General features: G+C 40.8%; 1 protein-coding gene across 8 annotated transcripts in view; it reads left to right on the forward strand.

Annotated features, from left to right (window-relative positions):
- AIG1 (androgen induced 1) overlaps positions 1 to 13,315 on the forward strand; it is a 192,705-nt gene that overhangs the window by 76,789 nt on the left and 102,601 nt on the right. For 2 of the 8 annotated variants that reach the window (XM_030556472.1, XM_030556471.1), the window contains exon 4: positions 9,244 to 9,324. The exons of the other annotated variants lie outside the window; for them this stretch is intronic. In XM_030556472.1, coding sequence (XP_030412332.1) covers positions 9,244 to 9,315 — 72 coding nt within the window. In that variant the 3' untranslated portion in view covers positions 9,316 to 9,324. The remainder of the gene's footprint in view (positions 1 to 9,243; positions 9,325 to 13,315) is intronic. 8 annotated transcript variants of the gene reach the window in all.

Below are 13,315 nucleotides of genomic sequence, written 5' to 3' on the forward strand. Positions count from 1 at the left end.
TGGGCTTTTCACCATCTTTTAATCTAATTTTATATGATGTTTTACCCATCACATTATATTCACCAGCTTTCATTCTAATTCATTCTGATGAGGTGCCTATCAGAATATGAGGTTTGGGGGATTTTCCTCTGGAGAGAAATATCTTCTGCTCTTAAAGTACCCTCAGTATATTAGCACTTTATTTATGAGTCTATGAGCAGGCCTATTGTTTTGACATGGGAGGTTTTAGGAAGTGTCATGGAGGTGTTTTTGGTGAAAAGGGCAGTAGTCATGGCAATATAGTTTAGAAAAGTCAAAAGTTAGAGGCATTATTTTGTACCCAAATTAAAGTTTATTCTCCCAATTTTTAGTACATTTTGATAACTTTTGAAGACAAGAGTTGCTTTATTGGAACCGTGTTTTATAAACCAAAGCCCGTATAGAAGACTTACGACCCCAAAGGAATTAAATCTATCAGTGAAAGTCCAGTAGAGAGCAGTTGATGAGTTCCTGCTCTCTATTGGCCTCCCATTCAGTCCAGTGGCACAGTACTCAATGCTCAACAGCTGCCTCAAGTGTTAACAACTATAGCTGGTTGGGAAATGCTATGAAACTGAACCATTTGCAGTTTGGGGGCAGGGGTTTGTTTTAAGATGAGAAAGATTCAATCAAAATGAAAATTTTCCACATATACGAAAAATTGTTTTGGTCGAAAAGCCATTTTTGTTGTTTTTGACAATATTCTGACAACTCTAATTAACTCCCAGTTAACATCCTATCAAACCACCTTTCAACTTGCAAAAATTCTTTTTAGTGGGAAAATTTATGGATATGTTGTTGTTTTTTGAACAGGAGCAATCATGAAATCTATGGTTATCTTGGTAACCACATAGGGAATCAACCCTGATTAATTATAGTCAGTAGTAGTATGGGCATATATCCAAATATTTGAGGATATTCTTATTTTAGATCCTAATAAGAGGAAGCTGGGGGTTCTTCCTTGGTGCAGCCCTAGAGAGGGAACAGGAATTGATCACTGCTTCATCTTATGCTAGTCCTACCTGGGGTTTTTAGGCCAGACAGAAATAACTGCATGTAACTCAAGGAGGGCCTGTTGATGCCTTCTGACAACAATAAAATGCATCTATAATTTATTATGGAGCGGTGGTAGCAGAGCCTAAGATGACGTTGGAGTTTTCATCTTCTTATAAGTATAATTTTTCATTCTCTTTGTATCTTCCCCCAAAATAAACTGATTCCCCCTGACATATTTTGGGCAGCCTCTCATTCCAGAGTAGATTTTGTTTCCTCCCCCCACCCCCACATTACCAAATATCAGAATAGGAATAGTGTTTTGAAAATATACACCTCTTTCAAATTGTAAACATTTTCCTGACTGGCTTGACCTACAGACTCTCCATTTGTTTTGTTTCCCTTTGTCTTGCTGAGACTGTTAAGGCTTTTTTGGGGGCGGGGGAGGTTAATGGATGAGTGGGGGTGAGAGGTGACAGGCCCAATGGGGAAGAATTAGAAAAATATGTAACAAATAGCTTCATAATAAAATAAACAGCACAGCAGGATAGGCAGAAAAAGGGTCAAGTAAGAGCCTATTAAAGCAGGGATAGAAGTTGAAACCTTGGGGAAGGCCTTGAGAGGAAGGAGGAGTGTTTTCTCTGTCCAAGTCCAGGCCAGAGGGACTGGAAACTGGTGGTATTGGTCAGTGGTGCTGGAACAATTTTATAGTGGGGATGCTGAAGGTGGAAACCATGTATTTGGGTTGTTGTTACCACTTCAAGCTGGGGGTGTTGGGAGTGCTACTGCACTACAAGTTCCAGCACCGATGGTATTTCTATACTGCTTAAAGAGACTTTGTGAGTGAGGGATAGTTTGCTCTTTCACTATCATTTCTTTTGCTCTTTTTTTTGAATTTTTGGAACCAGTCTGAAGAAAGCCTGAGTCCTTACTCTGTGCATTGGGTCAGGAAGAAATGCTCTGTGTAGATCTGTGTGGGCCTCAAAGTGTTAGGTTACAATATTTTGTGTCTCTCCTCCCCCCCACCCCCATTTTCCTGTTATTTGCAGCTACAATGTGTCTCAGCCATACAGAGCAATTTTCATGTGTACACAATGCAATCTAGCTAACACTGTTTCTGAACAACAATTCTTCACCCTTTCAAGTAAACAAATGTTAGACTGTCTAGAAATTAATGTTTACCAGAAACAGCCAATAAATATCCCACTGTTAAATAATCATCAGTCACCAACCCAACCTCATTGTTGTCCCTGAAATTTTCTGTGATCAAAGTAACAAATTACTAGAAGATTATATTATTATAATTCTATCAAGGGATTTAAATTTTTCATTTACTAGAACACTAAACATATATAACACCTTTACTCTCTACAAAGAAACTCTAGATGTGTTATATGGTACAGAATATAATTAATACATATAAACTTGCAAGGCTAAGTACTGTATGCTTATATAAGTCCACAACATCATATGCTGATTAACAGCAGCTAGTTCACTCACTCATAACAAATATTCTTCTATTCCACCAACACATCACACTAGAACTTGTATAGATTTCAGACATAATTTAATGTAACTTGGAACTGTATTTCTCTGTATTTCTTTAAAACAAATACAAACATCTAATAAACAATATATAAAATCATATACACCTCTACCTCGATATAATGCTGTCCTTGGGAGCCAAAAAATCTTACCGCGTTATAGGTAAAACCGTGTTATATTGAGCTTGCTTTGATCCACCGGAGTGCACACACACACCCTCACCTCCCGGAGCACTGCTTTACCATGTTATATCTGAATTTGTGTTATATCAGGTGGCATTATACTGAGGTAGCGGTGTATATCCAGCAGCGTATTTCCATTGCAGAACAGAGCAAAGGAACAAAATTACGTCTGGATAGGCAGAAGTGAAGTGCAGTGATAGTGAATGATGAATGAATAACATGGAGAACCTATTCATTGTGTCCAAATGTTTGGCTTTTAAAAGATGAAGAATTTTTTAAAGGGAAGTGTTATCAACTGTTGTTAGATATTAGCTAGATTCCACTGAAACACACTTAACATTAACCTGTTTTTAAGAATTTATTTTTAATAAAATAGCTATTTCAGGACACTTTACACTTAAATATAATTCAAAGTAACTATATTTTTAAGAGCAGACAAGGTAAGTGAGATATCTTTTATTGGACCAATTTCTGTTCATGGAGTGGACAAATAAATTTTAAGAACAATTGAAAACAATGGCAATATAATGTTTCTTTAAACTGGCACTGTGAATTAAAACAAGAAGAAATAGTAACTGGACCATGTTCAGTTGCCTGAAATAGCTCTGTTATCCATGCTATTTGACATATTTAGTACAGTGTTTGATTTGCTCATGTCAAAACAGTAATAATCCTTATATTGATGCTTACATCACATATTATGGTAAAGAGGCCAGAGTACCTAGATTGAGTAAAGTATGTATGATTTTTGTTATACACAGAAATTTGTGTAAGACAAAACAAAGAACTAACATGAAATAGTGATTTCACTGAAGTCAATGCCATTGACTTTAGTGGGCCAGGATTTGACCTATTTCATTTAGTGAAGTGAATGCCACCCCTCAATAACTCAGGTTGAGTATATAGTTGTGTAAACCACAGGCTATATCTTCATTTTATACTGAGGAGATTATCTGAGAACAGTGTGATTGCATCAAGCAATACTTGTTTATAAATCGCTAACCAGGTGGGCTTATTTCCTCTATTTATCAAATGTTTTGTAATTTTAGCAGACTGCATGACGGAACACAGCCTTGCTAGTTTGGTTAAATTAGTTCTAAAACTGAATCCCTTCATCAGACAAGTTGTTGTTCATGTCTTTGCTGTAGGGTCCTTTGCTCTGGATATACTTTGTGTTTTTTCTCTTACATCACCAAAGAGCCGTATTGTTTTAAAAGTGCTTCAACCTCATGACTCTCACTATGTCATTGCTCAGTTCTGTGGGTCCACTTTCTAATAACTCGCTTTCAGACTTGATCTCCAGTAATCTTAAGTATTGTTAATTAAAAAATAAGCTTTAGTTACTTTAAACTGTTGGGTCATTGGTCCTGGGTAAAATTTATGTCATATTGTGGCTACATGTCAGCAGTGGATGAAGTGACACATACATATATATTGTATATTTCTAGGGCTTGTCTTCACGACATACATTCTTAGCTTGAGTTTTAACTCTAGGTTTGTCCCTAACTCAACTCCCATCCACACCCATAAACATCTAGCTCAAGTTAACATCTGGCTAGGTCCTTTAAACTAGAGCTGGCTGGCCTGGAAGGGATGGGAGGGGCAAAGCTTGAATGCTGCTGTAGGTTAAGCTAGTAATGCAGTGAGGATGCAGCAGTTCAAGTTACAAGCATCAAATGCTAATCTAATCACTTTGCTAATCCAATCAGTCTGCTAATCCAATTATGCCATGTAGCTCCACTGTTGTTTTGCAGTGTCCTTACTCTCGTTCCACTCTCACTTGAGCTGCTTCAGGTGGAGTAATTCAAGTGTTCCAATTCAAGCTCAGTTACAGTGAAAACAAACTCTTAGGTCTGATCTACACTTTCAAATCAGACCAACCTAGTAATGCAACTGGACTGTGAAAAATGTCATGCCCTGTACGACGTACTTAGGTCACCCTAACTCCCAGTGTAGATGCAACTATGTCGATGGAAGAATTCTTGCTGCCTCTTGCAGGGTTGTATTAAGTACATTGACGGAAATACCGCTTTCACTGATGTAAGAAGCTTCTGCACTGTGGCACTGTAACAGTACAACTACGAGCTATGCTGCTCTAGCTTAGACGTACCCTCAAACATTGAGTCATCCTGACAGGTTGTAAGGAGATGTAAAGTATCCTCAATTCTCATTGGCTTTATTTAGAGCTGATGACACTCAGGCCTTGTCTACACTACAAAGTTGCAGCGCTGGTGAGGGGGTTACAGCGCTGCAACTTAGGATGTGTACACACCTGCAGGGCATTACCAGTGCTGCAACTCCCTGTTTGCAGCGCTGGCCGTACACCCGGTCGTGCCTCGGGTGTAGAGGATCCAGCGCTGGATCACCAGCGCTGGTCATCAGGTGTGGACACTCACCAGCGTTTTTGTTGACTTCCGTGGAATAAGCAGGTATCCCAGCATACCTGAGGAAGCCTCTCTGGTAATTAAGCAAACTCCACTGCCCTCCAAGCAGGTCTCCTTCCCCGCAGTGTGCTCTGGCGTTCCCCGATCCCCCCTCCAAGCAGGTCTCCTTCCCCGCGGTGTGCTCTGGCGTTCCCCAACCCCCCCTCCAAGCAGGTCTCCTTCCCCGCGGTTTGCTCTGGCGTTCCCCGACCCCCCCTCCAAGCAGGTATCCAGCCCCGCGGTGTGCTCTGGCGTTCCCCGACCCCCCCTCCAAGCAGGTCTCCTTCCCCGCGGTTTGCTCTGGCGTTCCCCGACCCCCCCTCCAAGCAGGTCTCCTTCCCTGCGGTGTGCTCTGGCGTTCCCCGACCCCCCCCTCCAAGAAGGTCTCCTTCCCCGCGGTGTGCAACAGCGCTGCAGCGTGGCCACATCTAACACCACTTGCAGCGCTGGTTGCTGTAAGTGTGGCCACTCTGCAGCGCTGGCCCTATACAGCTGTACTAATACAGCTGTAACAACCAGCGCTGCAAAATTGTAGATGTAGACATACCCTCAGTGCCTACCACATGTACAACATGCACTCTAATAGTAATTATTATAATGCAGTCCTTTACGCTTACACAGCAACATGTGAGCAGGTCTGCACATAGAATTTATCCAAGTTATCACACGGTTTGCACAAAAATCCTTGTTCATTTCTAACTGAGAACATCCCAGATTCTTAAAATAATGTTTAAATATATAAACACACACACACACACTCTCTCTTTCTAGGAATCTGGGATGTTTTCGGTTACGTGTGTGTGCGTGTGTATATATATTTGAATCAATTTAATTTGTGACAAGGAAGATAACACAGAGTAGTAAAACTTATTACTGAACTGTTTAATGGATTCAAAGATCAGAAATGATGAGCTATCTCAATATGAAAATACAGAGGAGAGAATCTTGTGGGAAATGTCGGCTGCCTTTATGGCGCTAGGAAGTTAATTATTGTATGGATTATGTGCCAGTGTAGTTTTTAATATGATATTTTCCTTTTTTATGTTGCTTATTCTTTGATGATGTTTACTGAAAACAAAAGGATTATTAGAAAGACCTCTTAGCTCACTTTGGTTTAAATGAAAGCATACATGCCCAAAAGGGACATGTAGGAGACATGGAAATGAATTATGGAGGGAAGGATGTCCAAATGATACATTTCCAGCCTCTCTTACAGATTCTCTCTCCTCTTCATTATTGTCAGCTCAAATTTAAAGATTCAGACAATTGAAGAACGGGATGGATCTAGTGCTCTGATATGTCCTGTTATTACTTTTTGTAACAAACACATCTTACAGATCTAGTGAATTTGGAGAAGCAGAGGACTATTGCCAGAAGAAAACATTGATACTCAGTTTTCTTTTTGATTCAAGAATGATTCAGGCCAATGCAGAAATAGGGAAGCAACATGAAAGATGCTTTAGATCAAAGCTCATAGTGACCTGGCCTGTATAGATCAGGTAAAAGTTATTTACAAACCTGCAGTTCCTTAGTCACTCCATCAGGAGCTCAGAATCAAGCCAGTTGCTCACTGAGTCTTTGTGAGGAACAACTAAGGAGATGACCCATGTTTTTTTGTTTAATCCATATTGTCTTTAACTAGCATGCTGCACCCTTTGCAGACAGGCTCTAGTAGAAGACTGTGGACTAAAGTACATTTAACAATTCATACTGCTTCTTGTACAGGAACACCCCATTTATGGGCCATTTAATTCAATACCCCCATAACTGCTAACATCTGACAGGCTTGCTGGAAGTGAATTGTACTGTAGTCTCTCTGCTTGATTGATATCTAAATCCATGGTAAGCATCTCAAGGATCCTTCAGTTTAATTTAGCTCTCTTTTTATATATATTGTGGCGGAGCTCTGACCTTGCTCCCGTGGGTCCTGCACTTCTAGGCAGTTTATGCTAGCCTCAGTGGCTCACTGTGACCCTCCACGTAACCCTTCTCTCTCTGGGGCCAGGGTTACGGTCTACTGAGCCCTTTTCATCATAGGCCAGCAAGGAGGTTGGTGAGAGAACTCCCACAGTCTCTGTTTAGCCTCCTGTCCTGACGGGCCTGACTTCCCCTCCCAGTAGATGTTCCTGTAGTGGTGGGTTGGAGGGAACCTGGGCCCGCCCTCTACTCCGGGTTCCGGCCCAGGGACCCTAATCATAGCAGCTGTTGGCAGCCAACCTTTCACTGCAACAGAGTTGCTACATTTCCCTGGGCCACTTCCCCACAGATCTCCTGCTTCTCCCTTCTTCACCCTTACTTTAGGGCTCCCTTAACGATGATTTGAGGGTGTCTTCAGTAACCTTCCTCTCCTCTGGCTCCCTGGCTTTCCTCTGCCTGACTGGAGTGAGCCTTTTATAGTATCAGCAGGGCCTTAATTAGAGTCAGGTGGTCACATTAACTTAATGGCATCACCTGACTCTTTGCAGGTTAATTAGAGTCAGGTGTTCTCATTAGCCTCGAGCAGCCCCTGCTCTGGTTAGTCGGGGGACAGAAAACTGTTAATTCAGTGGCCAATATATCTGCCTTCTGCTATTCTGCTGTACCCAACTGGCCTGGGTCTATCACAATATCTATAAAAACCATCAGAGTCTGATTATAAAGATTCAGAAACGGGATCTTTAATTTAATGTTTCAGAGTGTAGACACTTGCCTATGACATTAATTGAAAGGTTTACTGATAGAAAGCACAGAAAGTATACAATTTGCTAATGAACTCTGTTTCACGCAGAATAAATATCCATCACTTGAACAGCTGTCTAAATGATGGAATACTGAATAAGTAGACATCACTGGTGGGCTCAGGACATTTAACTAGAACACTGAAAATAACTTTCCTGGCTTTGAACACTTCTTGCATATTCATGCTGTGGTTATGCTACATCTTCTGATATATCTCTTCATTATCTGCCAGTCCCACAACTAGAACATGAATACAGTGGTATCAGTTATCCACGCACACTGGGAAGAAAAACCACAATAACATAAAAACTTATCTTGGTTTTCTGTTACTTGTATGGAGTGCTTGGAAACTGGATGTATGTCAGAACTTGTGTCAGCATAGCATCCAGAAACTGAGAGGCACCTGGATAAAAAATACTGGATTATGAGAGTGACATCCCCTGACATTCTGAAAAAAGACCCTTTACCTAATACAAAAAAGCACAAGCCATTTTCTGTAAAATTAGGATTTGTGTCTTAACAATACTATGCACCTGCCAAGTGAGATTACTTATTGTAATGTAGGTCTGAGATAGAGCTCCTTGCTGAACATACATGTTGGGTGCTCCTGATTATCAGTCATTTCCAGTTGCATTTGTGGTCTACAAGAAACACACACAGCCTCCTCCAAGACTTACAAAAGAAACTACAGTATAACGATGACAGGTCTCTGTGACAGAATGCACCCCTGTATTCACTCCCTACTAGGGATGTAAAATGTTAACCGGTTAACTGATAAGCATTAGGCTTACTAGTTAACCGACATTAACTATTAAACCCGTGCTGCTCTGGCTGGACCCCGGCCCTGCCGGACAGACCCGGCTGTGACACGCTGGACCTCGGCCACACTGGCTGGACCTCGGAACACAGCTGCACCACACCAGACCCCAGCCATGCTGGCCGGCCAACCGGCCCCGGCCCTAACTGGCTGGCCAGCCAGCTGAACCCAGCCCAACAGCCAGCCAAGTAGCCCCAAGAGCAACCCTGGCCCCTCTCCCTTTAATGGGTTAACTGTTTAAACGATAGAAAAGCTGACTCCTGTAGCCAGGTGTCACCAAAGCTGATGGTCAATCACCTATCAAGTGACCATCCTTCGACAAGGGAAGGGAGGCAGGAACAAACAGATTTGCATCTTAGCAAAACAGCAGCATGGAACCTCTTTCGCTATCAACTCCCTTGTCTCCATCGTTACAGTTGGAATGAACTTTATCTAGGGGCAACCCTCAGGAAAATGCATTTCACAGGGTGACTGAACTATAAAAGTGAGGGACAAGAACACACCAAGTTCTCTCTCTCTCTATCCATCTTTCTCTCTTTCACCTAAGGCAACAAAAGAAACATCCGTTGGATTTTGGAAGAAGATTCTGACCTGGGAATTTGGTCAGCAATTTTATTGAGAACATATGGTAAGGGACTTCACTTTTAACCTAGTCTAGTTAGTTATGTTTTAATACTAGGAAGTGTTTTATCTTTATTTCTCTTGTAACCATTTCTGACTTTGATGCCTTATACTAGTACCCACTTAAAACCTATCTTCATGTAGTTAAATAAACTAGTTTTATTCTTTAATCAAAACTAATCCAGTGTTTTGGTTCAACTGGGCTGTGGGGTAACTTCATTTAAAGTAGCAGACTGTTGAATATTGATCCCCTTAGAGGGGCAACAGACCTAAAATCTCTGAACTGTCCAGGACACTGGAGAACACACGTTTTGGGAAAATTTGGGATTGGGACTTCAGTCACCCTGCAAATAGTAACCAAGGCTAGTGAAAGCCAGAGTATGACTGGAGTATGCTGGTAGACAACAGCTATACACAGACACTCAAGGTCTGACCTGCATGCTGTTTGTGAGAAGCCCAGGTTGGAAGCTACAACACCAAAGCATTGTGAGGCACCCCAGGTTGCAGGGCAAGGGTGACACACTGTCTTACTGGTCTGGCTTGCACCCTGAAATGTCATAATCTCTCATAAAATGCACTTGATTACTTAATGTCAGTTGAATGTTCCTAGATCTGATCCCCACTGAAAAGAAGTATTATTACAAGTTAAAAGTTTGTATTAAGTTGAACTCCCCATGTCAGGTCATTTTTGTGCAAGCCACCTATCACTACCCACACGGGAACGTAACTCATTCTGGCAGGAAACAGGGATGAAGGCAAGAAATGTGACCACCAAGGGAAAGAAAGGAAGGGAGAAGCAAGGAGAATAGAATGAGAGGGATGTCAGGGAGGGACAGCTGACTATGATGGAAAGACAGGCAGGGGAGGTGCATCTGATTAGGGGAACAGGGACAGATCACAAAACAAAAAGCAGATGTTGCTCCAGCTTGTGACAAAAAATAAATAAATGAAAGGCGAGGGAATGAAAATGGGAGCAGAAAACAGTATAGACAACAGGAAGAGAGAGACAAAATGGTGAAAGAGGAACTGAGGGGGGGAGAGAATTATAGAAGAAAAAAGGAAAGAAGAGAGAAAGGAAAATATGTTTAATTCATATGTCTTACTGTTCATTGCATGTCCTCTGGGAAACATCCCACAGTTCTGTTAATTACAGGGACGGGGGAGGAAGTTGATAGTGTAATGATGCTGCTAGTGAGACTTGAGCCAACTTGCTGCTGTTAGTATTAGACATGTAAATATATTAACAGGGCAGGTGTATTTAATATTTGCATGGTGACAAGACAATTTTTTCCCCCGAATCTCAAGTCCTGATAACATTTATCCTAATGTTAATACAAGATCTGTGACTGCTTAAACCATATCTGTGTGGTATCGGTAGACTGGTGTTAGTATCTCTATGTATCCGTTTCTTTTTGTCTGTATCTTTAACTATCAGTGTGATACATTATCTCAGCTCCCTGGCTAACTCTCAGAATATCATGTCTTCTTAAAAGAAGCCAGTTTAGTTTATTTGTGCATATTGGCTGCAACACATGGTTTGTGCTGCATATTAAAAAAGTCAAATAAGCTACTTGCTACAAGTCACTATTATGATGGAAAGTGACTCACTTTGTGACACCAGAGATAAGGAAGTCTAATTCCAGAATTTGTAAACTTCCTGCTTTAATATTGGTTTAGCCTTCAGATGTATTTTGTAGAGTTTGCTGTTTTTTAAAATGTTGAAAGCCATGTTTTCAGAAAATTGCACATGCCGACATTTTCACAAGCATGATCAATACACACAAGTGACCAGTGAAAAGCCACAGGATTGGGCAAACAGAAAGATGATTTAGAAACTCCCTCTCTCTTTGAGTTATATGCGGAGCACAGCTTGTCTGGAACCAGAGATTTGGCCCTAAAATTTGGTTGCTATTTTAAAAACCAGTACTACCACAGGACAGGACAGAAACTGGTTTACAATCTAATAGTGCACGTCCATAATTCTGATAGTACATAGTCAAATGCAGAAGGCTTGGGAATGTTGATTTTATTTTTTTAATGTTTATTTAAAACACAATTTCAATAGCTGACTACATGATCTTTTGTGACCGTGTGCAATTCTTTTGTAGTGATTAAACTGTGTAGTAGTTTTCTGTAACAGGTGCATTTTTGTGATGCTAGTTCACATTTTATCTTGTTGTGATTCTCAGGAAATAAATATAAAATACTGTATAAAGGTAAAATGATTATACCATCCTGTAGGTACATATGGATAAGGATCTGTTCTCCCTCCTCAGATAAAATAACAAACTTATTCTCTGTGTCCTCTGACATCAGAGATTTCTAGGACCCTTTTATATTCATATTTCAAGTATTCCTCCTTTTCCAAAGAACATAAGCAGACAATAGGATCAAAATTGAAAATGATACACTATTATGACTAATAATAGCTTATATTCAGATAGTGCCTTTCATCCACAAGAGGAACAATACACTCTATTGCAGTGGAAATTTCAAATGTAGTTTTTCTTGGGTTGGAGAGGAAATGGCATATACTGTTTGTAATGTACAACAGCCTGTTTTAATAAGTTTGTAAAATAATTGCAGAAGAAGTGATTGAGAGTTTAACAGCCGATAGAGAAAATAGTCTAAAAAACCCCAGAAGCAAATCACTTTGGATGTAATCACTACAAAAAAACTTATATTTTTACCAGTTCATACAAGAACAGGGAAAGGTAGAAATATCCTTATAGAAAAGTAGTGCATGTGGTATACATTCAGTTAATAGTATTTCAGGTATACTTTTGTATAGCTAGAGGACAAAATGCTTTTATGGTAACTTTTTTCCACTCTTAACAAAATGCAGTGTTGTGTATGCTAGAGCTCATCAGCTGACACCCATTAGCATGTAATCAGGAAAGAATAAATGTATACATGCTATAAAAGTATAGTTGTGCTGTATTGTACTCGCTGTATTGAACCCTGCTTAGTAAGCTAAAACCTGACTTCTAATATTCACACATGTGGCAAATGACAAAATCAGCCCGCAAATATTTTGCAGCATTCCATGGTATCTCATTTATTTGTTTAATTTGCTGCTATAGCAACTAGATTCCACCCCCTTAGAGTTGTGGTGGTGGTGGTTTTTTTGTCTTTTTTTGTTTTTTTTCCACAGACCTATGATCTACTTGGTTTATGTTTGGCAGATAGTATTTCCTTCAATTGAAGACATATGCACCAACTCAGTGACCAGATTTTTACCTATTTCTCATTGCTGGAGTGAGCCATTATTTCACATGGAAGCAGTATCAGAAATCATTTTCTGCCATTGTCTTTGTAATAAATCATCACCTTTTAAAAGTTCCCTTTTTTGCCTTTTTAGTTTTCTAATTACTCTCTTTTCATGTGCAGTTGTACTTGAGAACAGGCAGCATTTCTGCAGAAAAAGTCTCTAGCCAAATGATGAATACATGGAACTAGTGCCACAGCAGTAATGCTGCTTACCTGCTGATCTGCACAAATCAAGGATTTGGGAGTAACCTTGAGACTTAGTCTTGCCTACGGTGACTGTGAGCATCAGCTGTGACCTGTCTTAAGTGCAGGGGCTCCATTTGTCACCCATAACCCAATCCCACCCTGTAAAATGTATAATAACTTCCATTTGCATTTCTATTGGCCTAAAGTGGGGGGGCGGGGATAGGCACAAGGGAGAGGAAAGTGCCAACACCACTTTCTGGACAGTTCAAAAAGTGGTATTAGGAATGGCTTTGGCAGATGCTGTGTGCCTGCCTTTTAGAATGACCATCTTAGCCCCTTGATCAGGGCCGGCTCTACTGTTTTTGCCGCCCTAAGCAGCACGCCAAATTGTCACCACGGATGGTGGGGGCAGTCTATGTGCCGTTAAGGTGGCTCACGTGTTTCCGCAGTGGCGGCAATTTGGCAGCAGCTTCTGTCTTCAGACAGAAGACAGAAGCTGCGCCGCCGCGGACAGCTAAACATAGAAGCTGCCACTGAATTGC

The sequence above is a fragment of the Gopherus evgoodei genome, chromosome 3, assembly GCF_007399415.2.
Source record: "Gopherus evgoodei ecotype Sinaloan lineage chromosome 3, rGopEvg1_v1.p, whole genome shotgun sequence".
In the NCBI taxonomy this organism is placed as follows: domain Eukaryota; kingdom Metazoa; phylum Chordata; order Testudines; family Testudinidae; genus Gopherus; species Gopherus evgoodei.